Source organism: Rhipicephalus microplus, unplaced genomic scaffold (genome assembly GCF_043290135.1).
Source record: "Rhipicephalus microplus isolate Deutch F79 unplaced genomic scaffold, USDA_Rmic scaffold_12, whole genome shotgun sequence".
In the NCBI taxonomy this organism is placed as follows: Eukaryota; Metazoa; Arthropoda; class Arachnida; order Ixodida; family Ixodidae; genus Rhipicephalus; species Rhipicephalus microplus.
In genome coordinates, this window is record NW_027464585.1 from 21,319,655 (window position 1) to 21,333,819 (window position 14,165).

General features: G+C 43.7%; 1 protein-coding gene across 1 annotated transcript; it reads left to right on the forward strand.

The window, feature by feature from the left end:
* Nucleotides 1–4,260: 4,260 nt before the first annotated feature.
* LOC142783774 (uncharacterized) lies at nucleotides 4,261–4,848 on the forward strand. Its single transcript, XM_075882340.1, has one exon. It carries the CDS (start codon nucleotides 4,261–4,263, stop codon nucleotides 4,846–4,848), a length of 588 nt encoding a protein of 195 aa, XP_075738455.1.
* The last annotated feature ends 9,317 nt before the right edge of the window (nucleotides 4,849–14,165 follow it).

The following is a 14,165-nucleotide window of genomic DNA, read 5'->3' on the forward strand; positions in this document are numbered from 1 at the left end:
ACACATACAAAGAGATACATTCACACGCACACACATATACACACACACATAAACACACATATACCCACACTTATACTTACACACACATACATACACATACACACATACATACATACTATCACACACGCACATGCACATACATCCATACATAAAAACATACATACACCCACAAAATCACACACACGTAAACAAAAAACATACACACACATACACACACACGCAAACACACACATTCACACATAAACACACATACACACGTACGCACGCATACATACATACTTACACACATACATACACACATATACACATACATACATACATACATACATACATACATACACATACATACATACGCACACATGCGCACACACATACATGCATACATACATACACATGCACACACATGCAAACATACATACACACAGACGTACAGAGATACACACATACACATATACATATACACACACATACATACATACAAACATACAGACATAAAGAGATACACACAAACACATATACATATATACACACATACATACACAAATACACAAATATTCATACATACATACACACATACACACACATACATACACACATACATGCACACATACATACATACACATGCACATACACACACATACACACATACACACACATACACACACAATCACACACATACATACATAAATACTCACACATACACTAACAAATAAACACACACGCACACACATACATACACACACACAAATACATACATACATACATATACATTCACATACATACACTGACACATACATACATATACATACATACATACACACATACACACACATACGCACACATACATACACAAATACATACATACACACATAAACACATACACACACATACATGCATACACACATACATACATACACACATACATACACGCACATACACACATACATACATACACACAAACATACACACACATGCGCACACACATACATACAGATACATACACTCGCACACACATATAAACACACATACACACATACACACAACTATACACACATACATTCACACATACATACACATATACATACACATACATACACATACATACACACATACATACATTACCACATACATACACATATACATACACACATACATACACAGATACACACATACACATACATACACACATACACACATACAAACACACACATACATACACACATACATATATACACATACAAACACATACACATATACATACACATACACACACATACACTCACTCATACACATACATACACACATACACACACATGCACACACACACTTACACCATCATCATCATCATCATCATCATTAGCCTGATTACGTCCACTGCAGGACAAAGGCCTCTCCCATGTTCCGCCAGTTAACCCGGTCCTGTGCTTGCTGCTGCCAATTTATACCCGCAAACTTCTTAATCTCATCTGCCCACCTAACCTTCTGTCTCCCCCTAACCAGCTTCTCTTCTCTGGGAATCCAGTCAGTTACCCTTAATGACCAGCGGTTATCCTGTTTACGCGCTACATGCTCTGCCCATGTCCATTTCTTCTTCTTGATTTCAGCTATAATATCCTTAACCGCCGTTTGTTCCCTAATCCACTCTGCTCTGTTCTTGTCTCTTAAGGTTACACCTACCATTTTTCTTTCCATTGCTCGCTGCGTCGTCCTCAATTTAAGCTGAACCCTCTTTGTAAATCTCCAGGTCCCTGCTCCGTAGCTAAGTACCGGCAAGATACAGCTGTTATATACCTTCCTCTTGAGGGTTAGTGGCAATCTACCTGTCATAATTTGAGAGTACTTGCCGAATGTGCTCCACCCCATTCTTATTCTTCTAGTTACTTCAATCTCGGGGTTTGTCTCTGCGGTTATGACCTGCCCTAAGTATACATAGTCTTTTACAACTTCAAGTGCACTCATACCTATCTCGAAGCGCTGCTCCTTGCCGAGGTTGTTGTACATTACTTTCGTTTTCTGCAGATTAATTTTAAGACCCACCTTTCTGCTCTCCTTGTCTAACTCCGTAATCATGAGTTGCAATTGGTCCCCCGAGTTACTCAGCAATGCAATGTCATCGGCGAAGCGCAGGTTACTAAGGTATTCTTCATTGACTCTTATCCCTAACTGTTCCCATTCTAGGCTTCTGAAAACCTCCTGTAAGCACGCGGTAAATAGCATTGGGGAAATTGTGTCCCCCTGCCTTACATTCTTCTTGATTGGTATGCTGTTGCTTTCTTTATGAAGCACTATGGTAGCAGTTGATCCCCTGTAGATTTCTTCAAGAATGTTTATATATACTTCATCTACGCCCTGATTCCACAGTGTTTGCATGACAGATGATATTTCTACTGAATCAAACGCCTTCTCGTAATCTATGAAGGCTGTGTATAGTGGTTGGTTATACTCTGAGCATTTCTCTATTACCTGATTGATAGTATGAATGTGGTCAATTGTTGAGTAGCCTGTTCGAAATCCTGCTTGTTCTTTGGTTGATTGAATTTAAATGTTTTCTTTACTCTGTTAGCAATTACCTTTGTAAATAGCTTGTATACTACAGAGAGCAAGCTGATCGGCCAGTAATTCTTCAAGTCCTTGTCATCTCCTTTCTTATGTATTAAGGTGATGTTAGCGTTCTTCCAAGACTCTGGTACTCTTCCCGTCAGGAGACAGCTGGTAAACAGGGTGGCTAGTTTTTCTAACACAATCTGTCCTCCATCTTTCAGCTGTTCTGATGTTACCTCATCCTCACCAGCAGCTTGGCCCCTTTGCATGCTCTCCAAAGCTTTTCTGACTTCTTCTATCATTACTGGTGGGGTGTAATCTGGGTTACTGCTAGTTCTTATAGTATTAAGGTCGTGGTTGTCTCGGCTACTGTACAGATCTCTGTAAAACTCCTCCACTATTTTAACCATCCTATCCATATTGGTAGTGATTTTGCCTTCTTTGTCCCTTAGTGCATACATCCGACTTTTGCCTATCCCAAGTTTCCTCTTCAATGCTTTGACACTTCCTCCGTTTTTCAGAGCGTGTTCAGTTCTCTCCATGTTATACCTTGTTACATCGCATACCTTACGTATATTAATCAACCTCGAAAGCTCTACCAGTTCTATTTTGTCTGTTGTACTTGACACTTTCATGATTTGACGCTTCTTAATTACGTTCTTCGTTTCCTGGGAAAGCTTGCCAATGTCCTGTCTAACTACCCTGCCTCCAACTTCCACTGCACACTCCGTAATGATACTCGTCAGATTATCATTCATTGTATCTACGCTAAGGTTGGATTCCTCACTAAGAGCCGAGTACCTGTTCTGCAGCGACACTCTGAATTCCTGCACAATTGGCAGCAGCGGTTGCGGTCGCAAACAAGTCGCTAATCTACTGCTACTTTGGTCACAGGACAGTATATGCGAAACTGTCTACGAGCCGAAGCAAGGAAAGGATATCGCCTCTGCACGTGTATCGCCAGCGGACCGTTTCGTCACGACAGTGATTGGTGTGCTGCGTCTGCCCTCTACCGGCCAAGTTCCCGCATATAAGCAAGCATCGCTGGCGCCGAGTCACAATTGGCAGCAGCGGTTGCGGTCGCAAACAAGTCGCTAATCTACTGCTACTTTCGTCACAGGACAGTATATGCGGAACTGTCTACGAGCCGAAGCAAGGAAAGGATATCGCCTCTGCACGTGTATCGCCAGCGGACCGTTTTGTCACGACAGTGATTGGTGTGCTGCGTCTGCCCTCTACCGGCCGAGTTCCCGCATATAAGCAAGCATCGCTGGCGCCGAGTCACAATTGGCAGCAGCGGTTGCGGTCGCAAACAAGTCGCTAATCTACTGCTACTTTCGTCACAGGACAGTATATGCGGAACTGTCTACGAGCCGAAGCAAGGAAAGGATATCGCCTCTGCACGTGTATCGCCAGCGGACCGTTTCGTCACGACAGTGATTGGTGTGCTGCGTCTGCCCTCTACCGGCCAAGTTCCCGCATATAAGCAAGCATCGCTGGCGCCGAGTCACAATTGGCAGCAGCGGTTGCGGTCGCAAACAAGTCGCTAATCTACTGCTACTTTCGTCACAGGTTGGTCTTATTTCTCCACCCAACCATACTTCTTTTGTTCCGTGAATACCGTTGCCGCTGCTGCCCAATCGTGTGCTGTTGTACAGAATGCCGACGAACGCTGAGTTGGCAAAAGAAATTGAGTGTTTACGCACTGAGGTCGCGGCGATGCGTGACAGCCTTAGTATGTTCAACGAGCTTGTCGAGAGTGTTAAGAAGCAGAATTCCGACCTCGCTACTGAAAACAAGGCTCTGAAAGATGAAAATAAGCAACTGACACGAAGGGTTTCTGAACTTGAACAGTACTCCCGACTAAATAATGTAGAAATAAAAGGCGTCCCTGCAACAAAAGGTGAAAGCTGTCTGGCAGTTGTTCAGTCCATGGGTGATGCTGTAGGGTGCAAGATTGCACCTGAGGATCTTGATACCGTGCATCGTGTGCCAGCCAAAAAAGACACGAACATTATCGCGCGCTTCTGCTCCCGAGAAAAAAAGACTGAGTTCTTGAAAAAAGTACGCAAGGCCCGCTTGACGACTGCGGCCCTTGGGTTTTCCCAAAACAATCAGAAGCCCTTATATGCAAATGATCATCTCACACAAGAAAGGAAACGGCTGTTCGCACAGGCACTTGAACTGAAAAAAGCTAAAGGCTGGAAACATCTCTGGACTGATCACTGCATGATTAAGGCCAGAAAGACGGACGACAGCCGCGTCTACCGTATCTCTAGTGCGGGTGACCTTGCTGTGTTGGCCTAGCCTACCAGTATTGCTATTTACTGCTTCGTATTTTAAACCTACGCAACAATGTTTTCTTGTCAAGCTCTGAAAAAACATTTCAGTGATAAAAACCCAAAACTATCACTGATACATTTGAATATTCGCAGCCTACGTAAAAACCACAACAGTCTCATTGCATTTCTTTCTTTAATTAATCACAATTTCTCATTTATTTGTTTGTCTGAGACGTGGTTGTCGCCGGACGACAGAAACTTGTATGCGCTATCAGGATACAATGCAGAGTACTGCTATCGTGCTACACCACGGGGCGGTGGATCCGCCGTTTTTATTAAATCGTCATTGTCATACAAACGCCGCAATGACCTTGCGTTTTCTAATATGTTCTGTGAATCTGTATGGATAGAATTTGACAGGAGTGTTTTCTCAGTCGATGGCCGGAACACAGTATTAGGGTGCATTTATCGTTCGCCAGCATCTTCACAGTCTGAGTTCTGTTTACAGTTCGATAAGTTGTTGCACACTATTACGAACGAAAACAAAAATATCATCATCTGCGGAGACATCAACGTCAACATTATCGACCCTACTAATCAGTCATGTTCTGATTATCTCGGGTGTTTACATGGCTACGGTTTTGAATCTTTAATAACCACTCCCACCAGATGTGACATAGCAGGATCTAGTACGTTAATTGACCACATATTAACCAATTTTGCTACAGACAATACAGAAGGAGTCATTGAGCACAGCATAACGGATCATTACCCTATATTCCTGACTTTGGGCACAGAAAATTACAAGTGTAAGGAAAACAAAGAGAGGATATCTTTTAATTCTCAAAAATTCGTATCTATGGTACAATCAATTGACTGGACCGTCGTAATAAGTGAATCCTGCGCTGAAAAGGCTTATCAGCTATTTTTGACTACAGTTACACAATGCATTAACGAATGCACGACGGTACACATCACAGCTCGTCATTTCAGTAATCCCAGAAAACCTTGCGTTACAAGGGCGCTACTTCGTTGTATCTTGAAGAAAAACCAACTTCACAAAAGAGTGTCTTGTGAGCCATTTAACTCTGAACTTAAAATTCGTTTCAAGAAATATTCCAACACGCTTGCAGCCGCACTTAAATGTGCAAAACGAGAATACTTTCAGAAAAAAATTTTGGATAATGGCAATGATACGAGGCGCAACTGGCAGGTCATAAACGAATTCCTAAATAATAAATGTCGTGAGCAGATAACGAAAATTAGAACTGAAGCAGAAACATACAGCCATCCAACTGATATCGCCAATGCGTTCAGTGAGTATTTTAGCAGTACCTGTGAATCTCTGAGAAATCCCCCATTACCAACATTACCTCGCCAGCCTTATTCTTTCTTCTTGCGACCAACGAGTGCAGAGGAAGTTCTTCGTGTTATAACTTCACTCAGGTCCATGGGACCTGGTCTTGACTCTGTTCATCCATCCCACATCAAGTTAGTCTCTAGTGAGCTATCTCCTGTCATTGCAGATTTTGTTAACAAGATGTTTAAAGCAGGCATATTTCCCGATTCCCTAAAAGTTGGTAGAATAACACCTGTTCACAAAAAAGGTGATCGCGAACTTCTGAGTAATTATAGGCCCATTTGTATTCTTCCATTTTTCAGCAAAATAATCGAGCGTGTTATGCATACAAGATTAATATCCTACCTGACAAAGTTTAATCTGTTGACATCTAATCAGTACGGCTTTCGGCCTGGCTATTCCACTGAGCTTGCGCTTCTAACCCTCACCGATAAAATAAAAGGGGCAATCGACCAAGGCTTCGTAGTTGGTGGCGTATTCATAGATTTAACGAAAGCTTTTGACACAATTAATCACAAAATTCTTATACATAAACTTGAATCGTATGGCATAACTGGCCCTGCACTTCAATTTATATCTAGTTATCTCTGCAATCGCACTCAAGTTGTTCAGATTGACGGTAAAGTTTCAGCAGCTAAGAAAGTAAATCAAGGTGTTTCTCAGGGCTCGATCCTTGGCCCGCTGCTCTTTTTGCTATTTATTAATGATCTACCTAATGTTTTGACCGCTACAGATTGTATCTTATATGCAGATGACACGACCATTTTTACTTATGCTAACAATGTCGATGAGCTACAACGAAACATTAACGTGGATCTACATAATATAAGTTCCTGGTGTCGAATGAACATGTTAAGAATTAATCCATCAAAAACCGTTTTTATAGTTTTTCATTCCTTCCCGACTGTACTTTCAAAATCTATATCTGTGCGTCTGGACGATAATTTAATTCCCATGTCCGACAGTACAACGTTTCTCGGTGTAGTTCTTGACCGGCATATGAAATTCAATCTTCATGCGCAATCACTCATTCGCAAGATAACCTTTGGAATACGCGCCATAATCAAAACTCGTTCATATTTTCAGCCACACATAATCCACTCCCTTTATCACGCACATATTCACAGCCATTTATCTTATTGCATATCAGCCTGGGGTAACACATATTTGACCCACCTCAACCAGCTACAACGCCTACAGAATCAAGCACTTCGACTCATGACTTTCAGCCATTTCTTAACCAATGCAACGCCACTTTATCAGAATTTAAATATACATACTCTTTATCACCTCTTTCAGCTGAAGTTATCAGTTGTGATGTATAGGCTTTTTCGCGGTAATGTGCATATAGATGGCATTGTCTTGGAAGGCCTTGTAAATAATAATATTACTAGGTTTTCTGAGCTTGATAACCGCCTTCTGCCTAAAGTTCGCACAAACTACGGCAAGTTCACTACCACATTTACGGGAATCAAGCTGTGGAATTCCCTTCCTTACGTAATAAAATCATCAACCACAGAACATGCATTCAAAAACCAAGTAAAGAAATATTTTTTGCAACAGTTGTCTTCATCTTAGCAACTGCTTTTTAATGTAGCGATAACAATTGCTACATGTTATATTGTCCTTACGTTTTGTGTTATAACTTGCGCTTGTTTGTTCTTCAGAGTTTTCTTTTTTGCCTTGCTGAACATATATGTATTTTCTACTTTCATTTTTTCGCACTGTGCTTTTTTTTTTCTTACTGAAGATACCGTAACAACTGAATGTTGTATATTTTGTTTCTTCTCCCGTTAACATCATGTATGGGAGCCCCCCTGACAGTTTCCAACTTTGGGGCTCCTTGTGTGTATTACCAATCCTGTACGCACTTTTCTGTAAACTGACATCGTTGTTGAATAAACTTGAAACTTGAAACTTTCCCTCTCAGTGCTAGCTGATTGATTGGCTTCTTGCGTATCAGTTTCTGTCGTTCCTTCTTCAAGTCTAGGCAAATTCGAGACCGTACCATTCTATGGTCACTGCATCGTACCTTGCCAATCACTTCCACATCCTGCACGATTCCAGGGTGTGCACTCATTATAAAGTCTATTTCGTTCTTATTTTCGCCATTAGGGCTCCACCATGTCCACTTGCGGTTTTCTCGTTTTCGGTAGAAGGTATTCAAAATCCGTAAATTATTGCGTTCTGCGAATTCTATTAGTAGCTCTCCTCTGGCGTTTCTAGTACCGATGCCATAATTTCCTACTGCCTGGTCTCCAGCCTGCTTCTTCCCTACCTTTGCATTAAAGTCGCCCATCACTATAGTATATTGTGTTTTTACCTTACTCATTGCCAATTCCACGTCTTCATAGAAGCTTTCAACTGAAGCGTCATCATGGCTGAATGTAGGTGCGTAAGCCTGTATTACCTTCATTTTGTATCTTTTATTCAGTTTAATTACGATACCCACCACCCTTTCATTAATGCTATAGTATTCCTCTATGTTGCCAGCTATGTTTTTGTGAATTAGGAACCCCACTCCCAGTTTTGTGCTGTCTGCCGAGCCCCTGTAGCAAAGGACTTGCCCATTCTGTATCATCGGATAGACACACACATACATACATACATAAATACATGCATACATGCATACATGCATACATGCATACATACATACATACATGCATACATACACACATACAGACACACACACACGCAAACACAAATACACGCTCATACATACATACATACATACATACATACATACATACATACATACATACATGCATACATACACACATACATGCAAACATACACACGCACACACACAAACACATACATACACACATACATGCAAACATACACACGCACACACACAAACACATACATACACACATACATACATACATCCGTACATACATACATACATACATACATACATACATACATACATACATGCACATACACACACATATACATATATACAAAAACATACACACATACACTCATACATACACACACATACACTCATACATACACATACATACATACATACATACATACATACATACATACATAGAGATACATACACATGCATACACATATACACACACACATTAACACACACACATTAACACACACATACCCACACACACACGCGAAAACACACACATACGCACATACACACACAAACATACACACATACATACACATACACATAAATATGCACATTCATACATATATACATATGTACATATATACACATATACATACACACATACATACATACACACATACATACATACATACATACACATGCGCACACACACATACATACATACATATACTGCACACGCATACACACACATACAAACATACATACACACATACATACATACACACAAACACACAGACATACAGATACACAAATACACACACGTACATACATGCACATATACACACACATTCATACATACATACACACATACGTACACATAAACACATACACACACATACATAAACACGCATGTACACACATACATATACACTCATACGTACATACACACACATACACACACATACATATATACCCACACATACATACACACACATACATATATACACACGCACATAGATACACACACACATACACACACACATAAACACACACGCATATGTATGGACACACGCATATGACCAGGGATCAGCGTGACAGCACGTGCGTGCGTCAGGCAGCTAGTGCTGCTCCGTTTATTCAGTCCGTCACATTTATAACACACTCTGGGCAACGCACCTTTGTTCAACACGCGATAGCATCACGATCGGGCGAAGTTCTTGAGCTTATCGTGCGTAACGCACGAGTGAGGCGCGATACGATACATACTTTTTCCTTAGGAAAACAAAGAAACTGTGCAGTTATTTACATATGCGGAAAACACGATAGCTTGAGGTGGCACTTAGTAACATATGAAGAACATATAGAAACAAAGGGAGAGTTCAAGCAATTTGTTCAAAGTCTTGGTCATATTTTAGTCGTCGTGGTGGTGGTCTTTCCGTTCTCAGCGACCTTCTGGGTGCTGGCGTCGGACTACTCTGTGTGCCCGCGGTAGTTGGGTCATTGCTTGGCGCTGTGTCTTCGACGTGCCGCGCAGCTGTCGAGGTGCTTGGCTCTACGCTGCGTCGTTGGGAAGAGAGTCCTGCTTGAAGGATTCTCCAGTCGGTAGCAAGTGCTTGCGGTTGCGCCGGAGGCAGCGCCCTTCCTGTGCGATTACGTGGTACGACCTTGGATATGTTGACGGCTTCAGAACCCGTGCTTTGGTGGCCCACGAGCCGCTCTGGACTCGCACAACGCCGCCTTCGTGGAGTGGGGCTAGTGGCTGTGTGGACGGTCGAGACTGACGATGCGTGACGACTCGGTGGGAAGGGCCACACTGGTAGTCGGGTAGCTGCGTCCGCAGCCGGCGGCCCTGGAGGATATCTGCAGGTGTCAGTCCACATTCCAAATGAGAGGTCCTGTAGGCTAAAAGAGCCAACCAAAAATCCTGTTTAGCTTCGGTAGCCTTCTTAAGAAGTCTCTTCACTACCTGCACCCCCTTTTCATATAGTCCATTAGAACGCGGGAACCCTGGACTTGAAGTAATCTGCTTGAAATCGTAAGTTCGCGCAAATGAAGCGAATTCACTGCTCGAAAATTGAGGGCCAATGTCTGATAGCACCTCCATAGGTATGCCATAACGTGCAAAAATAGCTCTAGTGGCGTTGACGACGGTCCTCGCAGTGGTGTCTCGGAGGAATTTGACTTCCGGGAAGTTTGATAATGCGTCGTAGACACACAGGGAAAACTTCCCGCCATAACAAAAGAGGTCAATGCCTAGGCGATACCAGGATTGGTCAGGCACAGACCGCATCAGAAGTGGTTCCTTCGGCTGGCTGTACGCGTATTTTTTGCCTGTTGCACACCTCTCGGCGACTGCTTAATATCAGAGTTCATGCTAGGCCAGAAAACGAGGCGGCGGGCCCTAGCTTTACATTTGGCGATTCCCAAGTGCCCTTCATAGATCCTATGCAACGTCTCACTCTTCATGCTGTTCGGAATTACGACCTTGAGCCCCTTAAACAAGACTCCTTTAATGGAAGAAAGCTCGGGTTGAAAAGGCTTCAGCAGGCCCAATATTGATTCAACCGTGGTCAACGTCTGCAGCACTACTTTCTGATAGCTGTCATTGGCAGTTTCCTCGGTCAGACGCTTCCACGTTACCTCGCTGATAAATGAGGATACCGTACTTACGGTATGCACTTCTGCGTCATCCGTGCTGACGTCATCCATGCCTTCACTGCTGGGTGCTCTCGACAGCATATCTCCGAGCATGAGCTGCTTCCCTGGAACGAAATGCAGTTCAAAGTTATATTTAGGCAATCACATGAAAAAACGTTGCAGTCTGGTGGCATGTCGCCGATCGCTTTCTTTGATATGCCAATCAAAGGGTGGTGATCCGTTTCAATGATGACCGTTCGGCCGTACACAAAATGGTCGAACTTGTCGCAACCGTATGCAATGGCAAGAGCTTCTTTTTCTATTTGGGAATAGCGTGTTTCTGCTTCGGACAGCGTTCTTGACTCGTATGCCACAGGCTTCCACGAGCCGTTGTATTTCTGCAGCAGCGCGGCACCTACACCGCTGCGTGACGCGTCACATGAAATCTTCGTTTCTCTTGCCGGATCGAACACCGTCAGCAACGGTTGGCTACTCAAGCTGTGGCATATTTGATGCCACTCTTGTGCGTGATTGGGAGCCCATTCGAACACCGCATCTTTCTTAATTACGCTGCGCAGTAGCTTCGTCCTCTCAGCTAATGTGGGAATAAATTTGCCGAAGTTGTTCACGACCCCTAGCATTCGTTGTGCTGCTTGCTTGTTGCGTGGCTCAGGAATCTGCAGCATTGCCTGAATGAGTGAAGGATTCGGCCTGATGCCTTCCGCAGAAATTACATCGCCTAGGGAGCTTATCTGATTGACGCCAACGACGCATTTAGCTGGGTTAAACGTTAGTGCTGCTTTTTCTGCCGCCTTCAGCACCTGCCTCAGTCGTTGGTCATGCTCTTGCCTTGATGATCCCCAAATAAGTATGTCATCGACGTAGCCTTTAGTTTCAGGCAAAGCCTCAAAGATGTCGGTAAGGGCTTTCTGAAAGACCTCAGAGCCTGCTGATATGCCAAAAGGCAATCGCAAAAAACGGTAACGACCGAAAGGCGTCGCAACAGTGCAGATTTTCGACGTTTCGTCATGCAGTGGAAATTGGTAGAATCCTTAATTGGCGTTTAGTCGCGTGAACACCTTAGCCCCTGCGATCTCCGACTCGATATCTTCCCTCCTTGGCATTTCGAAGTGTTCCCGCTTTATGGCCTCGTTATTTTACGCGGATCCATGCACACGCGCAGTTTCCCATTCTTCTTGCGCACTATAACGAGAGGGCTCACCCATTCTGTAGGTTCCGTGACCTTAACAATTATGCCTTGCCGCTACATGCGATCCAACTCCTTTCGAAGCGGCTCCCTCAAGGCCAGCGGTACTCAATGGGCTATCTAGATGACTGGGAGCGCTCCTTCGCGTAGGACCATGCGGTAGTGGCGTTGGAAACAACCGGTGCCAGAAAAGAGATGGCAAAAGTCTTTCACTACTGTTTCGGAACTGGTTAGCGAAACGGTGTCCACCTGTCGCGCGATTATACCGAGTGTCGCGCATGCCTGCAGACCGAGAATCGCTTAAGTTCTTTTGCGGACAATGAAGAAGTCCTGAACGGAAATACGATCATGCAATGTCACTTCTTGCCTCATGATACCCATATGTTTGATCTCGTTTTCACCGTAGGAGCGTAAGAAGCCACTACTGGGCTTTAACAGTGACTCGGGGTTCATGCTTGCGTACAACGCAGCTGGGAGCAAATTAGCCTGAGACCCAGTGTCCACTTTGAAAGCAATAAGTTTTCTTCTCACTTTTACCGTGACTATCCAGTCTGATCGACTGCTCTTACTACCAATCGTGAGAATTTCAAAATCATCATCGCTTCCTTGCAGTTCAATAACTTGCGGTTTTGTTTTGCAGCCTACGAAAAAGTGGTTTTTCTTATGACACGCTTGGCATGTCTGTCCGTACGCTGGGCATTTGCGCGGTGCGTGCGCCCGACCACACTTTCGGCATTTACCGCTCTTCTGCTGCTTAGCCTGTGAACTGCCACTTGTCTTGTGCACGGTGTCTACAGGTTTCTGCTATCGCGTCCAGATTTCTTGGTTTGCTGCCCTTATCTCAGCTGCCTTGCATACTTCACCGGCCTTTTGTAACGTTAACTTGTTGTCGGACAAAAGCTTCTCTCGAGTCTTGGCTTCGTTTGTACCAAAACAATTTGGTCTCTTATCATTGAATCTGCTTGCTCTCCAAATTTGCACGCTCCTGCCTTCGTCTTCAAGTCTCGTAAAAAATGTTCAAAAGGCTCACCTGGTTCTTGCTTACGGGTACGGAACAGATAACGCTGATGTACCTCATTGACTTAAGACACACAATAGTTGTCGAACTTTTTGATCACCACGTCGTAGTCATTTTTGTCCTGGTCTTCAGTGAAACGGAAGGTGTTGTACACCTCTATGGCTTCTTCTCCAGCGATGCTCAACAGCAGCGCAGTTTTCATCGAAGCACGTCGTGCTTTCGTAGGCTCTGTCACTGTCAAAAAGAGCTCGAAGCGTTGCTTGAAAAGTACCCATCGCTTGCCTATATCACCTTCCAACCGCAGCGGCTCAGGAAGCTTCACTAATTCCATGTTTGCATTCCTCGGATGGGCGGCTGGGGGTACGGCCTAGATGCTTCTGACACCATGTATGGGACCAGGGATCAGCGTGACAGCAGGTGCGTGCGTCAAGCAGCTAGTGCTGCTCCGTTTATGCTGTCCGTCACAATTATAATACACTCTGGGCAACGCCCCTTCGATCAACACGCGATAGCATCAAGATCGG